This window comes from Ovis aries, chromosome 15 (assembly GCF_016772045.2).
Source record: "Ovis aries strain OAR_USU_Benz2616 breed Rambouillet chromosome 15, ARS-UI_Ramb_v3.0, whole genome shotgun sequence".
Classification (NCBI taxonomy): domain Eukaryota; kingdom Metazoa; phylum Chordata; class Mammalia; order Artiodactyla; family Bovidae; genus Ovis; species Ovis aries.
The window spans coordinates 34,548,526-34,556,676 of NC_056068.1; the positions used below are offsets into that span (position 1 = coordinate 34,548,526).

The 8,151-nt window shown below is 53.5% G+C and overlaps 1 protein-coding gene across 1 annotated transcript; it reads right to left on the bottom strand.

Moving 5' to 3' along the window:
- Window positions 1–4,919: 4,919 nt before the first annotated feature.
- On the bottom strand, window positions 4,920–7,714 carry MYOD1 (myogenic differentiation 1). The gene is given in 3 exon segments (NM_001009390.1): window positions 4,920–5,889; window positions 6,150–6,228; window positions 6,743–7,714. Coding segments are annotated over 3 exon segments (960 nt in total). The 5' UTR covers window positions 7,373–7,714; the 3' UTR covers window positions 4,920–5,638.
- Between the last annotated feature and the right edge of the window lie 437 nt (window positions 7,715–8,151).

Genomic DNA, 8,151 nt, shown 5'->3' on the forward strand with positions numbered 1-8,151 from the left:
ATGGACGTGAGTCTGAGTGAACTCCAGGAGTTGGTGATGGACAGGGAGGCGTGGCATGCTGCGATTCATGGGGTCACAAAGAGTCGGACATGACTGAGCGACTGAACTGAACTGAACTGAACTGGAGGTCATGTTATAGTGGCATATTATGAATTTTATTCTTTGTTGATGTAACTATTTTGTGTTAGACCAGCAAAAAACTTAAATCGTTTTTTCAATATGCTCAGATAATTCACTCTTTGTTGATTAGATTACCAAACAATGCAAGAGTCTTATCAATAATTCCCTTCGAAAGTTATCTCTTTTAATAAATTGCTTTTTGCTGTTGTTGTTTATTTGCTAAGTCGTGTTCGACTCTTTTTGCAACCCCGTGGACTATTGCCTGCCAGATTCCTCTGTCCATGGGATTTCCTGGGCAAGAACACTGGAGTGGGTTGCCATTTCCTTCTCCAGGGGACCCTCCTGACCCAGGGATGGAACTTGCATCCTCCACATTGACAGGTGAGTTCTTCACCACTGAGCCACCAGGGAAACCTGCCAGTATTTTATACTGGTATTATTTTACATAATTAAGAATTAAGTGAATGTTAGTCAGAGACAATTCCATCTATAATTTGTCCTAGGATATGACATCAAAAATATTTAAAACTATATAGATGTATACGGCGAGTCAAGGCTCTGCATAACTCTTTAGAGAATAATGTTTACCGCACTGCCTGTATCACTCTAGCTCCACAGGAAAATAATCATTTTCTCTTTATGCTAAAGATAATGAAATTTAATGCTACAAGAGTAGCATCCTTTTTAAAAATAATTTTTAACAATGGAATTTCAACTTATCATTCCTCTAATGAAGATAGAATAAAATTATACCTTTAAGCATACTAACAAAGAACCTGAAAGCAAAAATTTGTATTTAATCATTATTCAATAGATTATAGATATATTTCAAATTTTAAGGAATTAAATTACACTAACAAAATATACAGTATTTTCACATGTAAAAGGGCTTATTAATTCTAAAAGAGTTCTCAGATGGGCTTTGATAAGAAAGACAGGTTTAAATATGAAGAATGCAGCCTGTTCAAAATTAAGAAAAATTCCTTGAACTTACGAGGGTAACAGCTCCATTTGGTATGATCTAAGTAGATGTTAGGGGTACAATTGTCTTCTCAATGTCAGAATCATTGTAATTTATTTCATTGTTCATTGTTACTGCTTCTGTTTTATATTTCATTTATTTTAAATATATTCCACTATACCCAAACAAGCTGTACACCTCTTGAGAGGACCTCAACATGCCCATAAATGCCACCCAACATGAGGGAGGAAGTCAGAATAGAAACAATGGTCATAACCAGTTTCCTAAAATATTTTACTTTGAAATATGTGGAAAAAAAAAAAACTAAACCATGTGAACCTATTTCTAGGGCTTTTTATGCCAGGGACAGGACCGGACCTAAAGCTTAAATGTCCTTAGCTTCCAGGAATACCAGCTTTGACGGTATGTTCTGAGGACTTGTGTGCTGTTGTGTGAGCACACGTGTGTACAGACACACACATGCCTCTACGGAGAGCATGGCCCAGTGTCTCCTCAGATCCAGCCCAGGCAGAAATGGCCCCAAGAGCAGGGATGTTTCATCTACACTGCAAATGGGGTTCAGCTAGATGTCCCCCACTTCTGGCCCTGCCCAGGGAACTGGGATGAAAAACAGGTCAGGAGGGGACCTCAAACCCCATCATTCATGGGGTGATTTGATCTCTAGCTGAAAGTGTTAGTCACTCTGTCACGTCTGACTTTGCAACCCCGTGGAATGTAGCCTACCAGGCTCCTCTGTGCATGGGATTTTCCAAGCAAGAATACTGGAGTGGATTGCCGTGGGCTCCTGCAGTGGATCTTCCCAGTCCGGGGATCTAACCCAGGTCTTCTGCATTGGCAGGTGGATTCTTCACCATCTGAGCCACTCTGGTGGCTACTCTCTAGCTACTCCCCTGCATCCTGACATGCTCTCTTCCTCTCCTTACTTCCTCTGCAGAGGCTCTAGGGCCGGGCCACTAAGCATGCAATCTCTGGAACCTCTCTGCATGGGTTCAAATCTTCCCTCATGATTTAAGCTGATCTAGTTGAAGTTTTTTTCTGGGAATTTTCAAAGTAGAGTTAAATGGTGAGGTAACCCCCTGAGTTGCTGCAGAAAACCAATATGGACCAGGAGAGAGAGAGAAGGCAAGAAGGAGGTGTGTCGAAGAGCAAGAGGGGCTCCAGTCCCAGCTCTCAAGGCCCACTGGTGCTGTGGTGCTTGCAGCCCTGCTCCCTTATGTGAACGGCCCTTCGTCCTTCCAACATATTCCCTGTAGGGTTTAACCTTGTTTGAATTGGGTTTCTGTCACTTGTAACCAAAGTGTCCTTGACTAAGTCTGCCCCCATGCCTGCTTCTTCTTCTGCAGAGGCCTCTATCTCTGTAACAGCACCACCTTCCACCCTGAAGCAAACAAGAGTCCAGGGTCACCCTTGGCTCCTTCTCCCGCCTTCCTCAGGGCCTCCAGACACGAGGCTCTGTGAAGAGTTCAGTGCACCTGGCCGTGAGGGTGAGAGAGGGGTGAAGGCCAGCCTGCTGTCTGTCCCTAGCCGTGAACCCTTGTGCAGGACAGCATCCTTGGGGAAGAGGAGACCCCCTTTTCAAATTGCACACTAGCTCTCTATAGGCTGTAGTAACCCTATAGGCTACTGGGGCCTTCTTCTTATATACAGGAGCCCATAACCCTCTAAACTACTGGTTCCTTAGTGCAGAAGCTCTGTCTCCTCCTCCCTTTGCTGGATTACTCTCTCATACTCCATCATCATCTCCCACTGCGCCCTCCCTTTGTTTCTTCTTATGATATTACCCACCATTTCTAACATCACTTGAGTCTCTGTCTAGTGGCTGTTTCCCTCTTTAAGCTCTGTGAAGGTAGGAACTCTGCCCTCAAGGTTCTCCGGTGTCCTGTCAACACCTACACTTTATCTGGCACCACTGTCTCTATTCCTCTTTCTCTCCCATCCCCAGTCACTACCCCAGTTCAGGCCATACCATGCCTCCTCTGAGCAACCCTGGTGGCCTCCTGACAAGCCTCCAGTCTTGTTCCCTCCTATCCATTCTGCCAGCGCAGACTGGTCTTCCTAAAATACACATTTCTTTGTATCCTTCCCCTGGTTAGATTCGTCTGTGGCTCCCTATGGCCTTCAGGATAAAGCCTAATTGAGGTCCATTGTGGCCCCACCTCTGTGTTTTCCCCATCTCACCTCTAGCCCGTTGTGTGAAGGCATAGTTTACCTTCTGTCACCTCTGGGCCTTTGGCCGTTGCTATATCCTTAGCTTGGAGCATCCTTCTTTGGCAGCTCTTTCCTGGCCAGCTCCTTCAAGATTCTTATTAGGGGCTGCTTGCTGTCTATACCTTCTGTTCCTACTGTACTCCTCTCCACGTACGTCCCCATTCTAGCACTTAATTCATCACCGTGTAACCAGTTGCTAAAAGATCCAGCCTCCCAAAATGTCTGGGTGCATCCCAAGGTCAGAACTGTGTCCACGAGTTTCTGTCTTCACCCAGCCTGGCACCTGGCATCATTTGAATGAATAAATTCATGAATGAGCCCCAAGGGGTCTCAAGGGAGTGTAAGGAACCCCAAGGCACATCTGGGGTGGCAGCCAGATGAAAAGTGGAGAATCATTAGTAGCAGCAAAGAGCCCTGGGTGGCTCCCCAGGGGCCCTACACGGGGGAGAGCTGAGGCTCTCCTAGAGCAGAGAGCAGAACCCCGACTCTTCCTTCTGCCATTATGTATTGCCTGCATTCCCCAGGCACTCTTCACATCTGCCCCTCCTGGGTGAGAGGAGCCCTTGAAAGTGGGCCTATAAGGTTTTCAGGGAAAAAAACGTTTGTAGTAGTGGGATTATAGGAGCCATTGAGGTCCTGGTGACACGTGTATGTGAATTAGGGGTTGGGGTTGGGCTGAACTTTTGCCAAGCCATCCATCCGGGGTGCCCTCCCAGAGGTACTTCTATGTGTGTGTGTTCCCTGAGTATGTCTGTGTGTCCCCCGTGTGTATGTGTGTGAGGGGAGGTCAGTGGCATTGGGCATGCGTCGTCTTCTTTTGTTCCTCAGGACACAGTTCAAGTGGCACCTCTTCCAGGAAGCCCTCTCCAGCACCCTGACTAAATCAGAAGCCCCTTCTCAGCTCTCAGAGTGTTTATAGCTTGAAACCAGCACTGATGCCACCTGTGACGATGCAGCTGTGCACGCTCCCCTCTCCCTGCAGGCTCTGGACCCGTGTCTTCTTATGAGATCCGACAGTAGATGTGTCTGTGCCTGCCTGGCCTTCCCTGCTGTCCTTTCGTGATCACACCCATCACCGAGAGCCTGGAGGTACCCCTTTACACTCATTTCGTTTTCCCTCATAATGCTCTAAGCCCCTTATGATACCTATGAGGATTTCGAGTGGCATCTGGAAGACATAATTTTCCAGGGATCCTTCTGGACACCATACCTGGCTTCACTCTGTGTCTGGAGGGGCGTGATTCTCAAAGGTATGCACTTCGGCATGAACTGAGTAGTTTTGAAAAATACCGGTACCTGGCTGGGGGTATCTGGGGGGCAGATATTTTACATCAGAATCTCATGGACCTTTTATTAACTGCTCAGATCGCTCCAATATCCATCCCGACAGGAGAACTACTGATCTGTGTGCTGTGACGAGCTGTTATGGTCAGAACCTCCTCACGTAATAGAAACATACACGCCCCTTCCTCCCAAAGGCCTCAAGCTTCCTCCTTGCAGTCCGTCTGCCGCCTACAGGGGTCGCTGCGGTACAGCTGGCCCAGTTTGCGGATTTCCCTCGCTGTCAAAATCCAGTCCCCAACCCTAGCGAAAGCCGGAGCCACCGCGGTATAAATTAGCGTCTTTATTTCGAACACCTGAGCGAGCGCCCGCGGCTCGCCTGCCTGCCGTATAAACATACAAAGTCCCTGTCGCACCGCACACCATGCCTCAGAGATAAATACAGCCCGAGGGGCTCCTGCTCTGGCAAAGCAACTCTTATTTACAGGAATAGATTACAAAAGTATTACAAAAAGTGGTCCTGAACCGGGGGTGGGGGTTGGGGGGTGGGAGTGGTTACCGTTACACCTGTTAACACTTGGGAAGGGAGCGGCGGGAAACAGCTGAAGTCACCAGGGGGCTCCGGAACGGAGGGGCACGCCCCTGTAAGCGGTCGGGGGTCTTGGGGGCGGGGCTTAGGCCTGCGTGGGCCCCACCCCGCCATGGGGGAGGGGGCGAGGAAGAGGAAGGGCCTGGCTCTTCAAGGGTCAGCTCTGGCCCACGGAGTAACATCAAGTGGCCACCACAGCGGGTCTCAGGGAAGAGCGCTGAGTGGGGAGGGGGGGCGGGGGGGGGGGGGGGGAAGGACCATGTCCTTGCCCTGGGGTGCGGGAGGCGGAAACACAACAGTTCCCTCGCCTCTCCTACCTCGGGAGGGTCGCTTTTAAAGCGCTGTTGGGAGGAGAGTGGTTGGCACTTAAGCGCAATCTTTTGGGCGCGAGGGACCCTAGGGGCACCATCCCTCGGGCCTGTGGGCAGCGGCGCCCCCCGATGAGGCCGCCCAACCCCTCAGAGCACCTGGTAAATCGGGTTGGGGTTCGCGCCCGCGAGGCCCTGAGGGGCAGTGTCGGGGGAAGGGGCGGGGGTGCCGCACTCCACCTCGCTCCCGGCGGCCGCCTCCTGCGGGCCGGGAGACGACTCCGGCGGCGCGTCGGCCAGTAGAAGCGCGGGCGCTGCGGGGCTCTCGGTGGAGATGCGCTCCACGATGCTGGACAGGCAGTCGAGGCTCGACACCGCAGCGCTCTTCCCGGGCCGGGGTTCTGCGCGGGGAGGGGTAGGTTAGTATGCGGGGGTGCATAAGTCTCCCACCTCCGAGTTCAGTGCTTTGAGGCAGACGGGGAAACTGAGGGCCAGCCAGAATTCGTGAGGATCCCACGAAACTTCAGGATGAAAAAGGAGGGAACTACATGCTTAGTATTTCATTCCCGGTACCATCTCCCAGGATGGGGGCAAGGAGGTCTTAGATAAAGAGAAGCCAGAGTAGCTCAAAAGGGATGGGGAAGGAGGCGCGATTACGCACCATTGGGCGCCTCGCTGTAGTAAGCGCGGTCGTAGCAGTTCCGTCGCCGGGCACCACTCGGGGGGCCGCTGTAGTCCATCTGCAAATGGAAAGGAAGACCGAGTCAGGCCTGGGAACTGCGCAGGGCAGGAGCTCCATTCCCTGCAGCCGCCCCCTCCCCGACTCCCCAACTCCCCAAATCTCAGCAACGAGAGTTCCGGGCCCGGATCTGACTGGGTTCGGGAGCAAGGGTGGGCAGGAGCTGTCTGCAGCATGCCGGGCCAAACAGAGGGCAGACAGTCACCCAGGAGCACAAATCTGCATTTCGGCAACAGGGATTAGAGGAGAAAAAGCAGATTTTCGTGTCGGCGCAGCAGTGTTCTAACAGTGCCCCCAATCGGGTGGATCGTATTCTTCCTGTGCGTCCCCAAAGCCCTAGGCCATCCCAGTGACAGCTGCTTGGGGTGGCAGTGGACTCCACCAGGGGTCCACTCCCTGGAAGGTTCCCCGCCCAACCCTCCCTACCAGATGGCCAGCTCCTTGCCCTCTCGTAAACACATTCCTGATATACCAAGAGCTGCCCGCACTTCTCTAGCCCAGGGTCCTGGCCTTACCATGCCGTCGGAACAGTTGGAGCGCGGACTGGAAGCGTCCGAGTCGCCGCTGTAGTGTTCGCCGCTGCGGCCGGGGGGCAACGGGCCAGGCGCGTAAAAGGCAGCGGCAGCGCCGGGAGGCGCGGCGTCCTGGTCGCGAAGCAGCGCCTGCAGGCCTTCGATATAGCGGATTGCGTTGCGCAGGATCTCCACCTTGGGCAGCCGCTGGTTTGGGTTGCTAGACGTGCAGCGTTTGAGCGTCTCGAAGGCCTCGTTGACTTTGCTCAAGCGGCGCCGCTCGCGCATGGTAGCAGCCTTGCGGCGGTCGGCGTTAGTCGTCTTGCGTTTGCACGCCTTGCAGGCCCACAGTAAACAGCGGCCCGCCTGGTGGTGCCCGCTGGGCGCGCGCACATGTTCGTCCTCGCGCGCGCCCGGGGCCGGGTGCGCCGCTGCAGGGAAGTGCGAGTGTTCCTCCGGCTTCAGGAGCGCGCCCACGTGCACGAGGCGCGGATCCAGGTCCTCGAAGAAGCGCAGATCCGGGGAGTCGAAACACGGGTCATCATAGAAGTCATCCGCTGTTGCAAAGTTGCAGAGAGAGCCGTCGGGGCCCGTCAAGTCTACGTCGCGGAGCGGCGGCGACAGCAGCTCCATATCCCGGCGTGGGGCGGCGCGGTCCTGGCTTTGCCCAGCCTCAGCGGCAGCGGCAGGGGTTGCCAGAAACTTACTGCGGTTCTGGAGCCCCGGCAATGAGAGAGCAAAGCACTGAGGGTCTGAATGTATAACCAGCTGTTCCTCACCCTCCCCGGTCCTGTCCCGCCTGAGGGACGGACGGCGAGGAGAGCCGCGGCAGCGCCCTGAGGCCTCCCCACCCCTACCTTCACACCAGGCTCCCAGGGCTATTTATCCCGTAGTAGCCTAAGGGCCCCCGAGCCCCAGCTAGCGGCTAGGGGCGGGGGCGCCCGAGGCCAATAGGAACAGAGCAGGGAGGAGCTTGGGATCCCCAGGGTGGCAGCTGGGGCCAGAGACTGGCCAGCCCCCTACCCCTTGACACCCGCGCGCGAGCGCTCGGGCCCCTCCCCAGGCGGGGAGGAAGGCAGAGGCTGGCAGCCCAACGCAACTGCACTTGGCTCCCGGGCACACTCTTTCCAAATTTCTCCAGCCCTGGACTCCTCGTGTTTCCGCGGGAAACGCTGGCAACGCGCGCTTACCTTTGGGCTGACTTTGGGGTCCCCTTGGTCCACTGATTTGTGGGGACCCAGGAGCAGGATAGGGGTAGAAATCAGATCGGGAGAGATTTGGAAAGAGACACACTGCGATAAGGCAGAGGTACACTCAAAGCTAAGTTAGTGAGACGGTGAGGGGGTAAACCCAAGAGGCATTGAGAGACATTAAGAGAGCAGAAAGCTAGAGTCAGAGGCAGGAAGATGAGC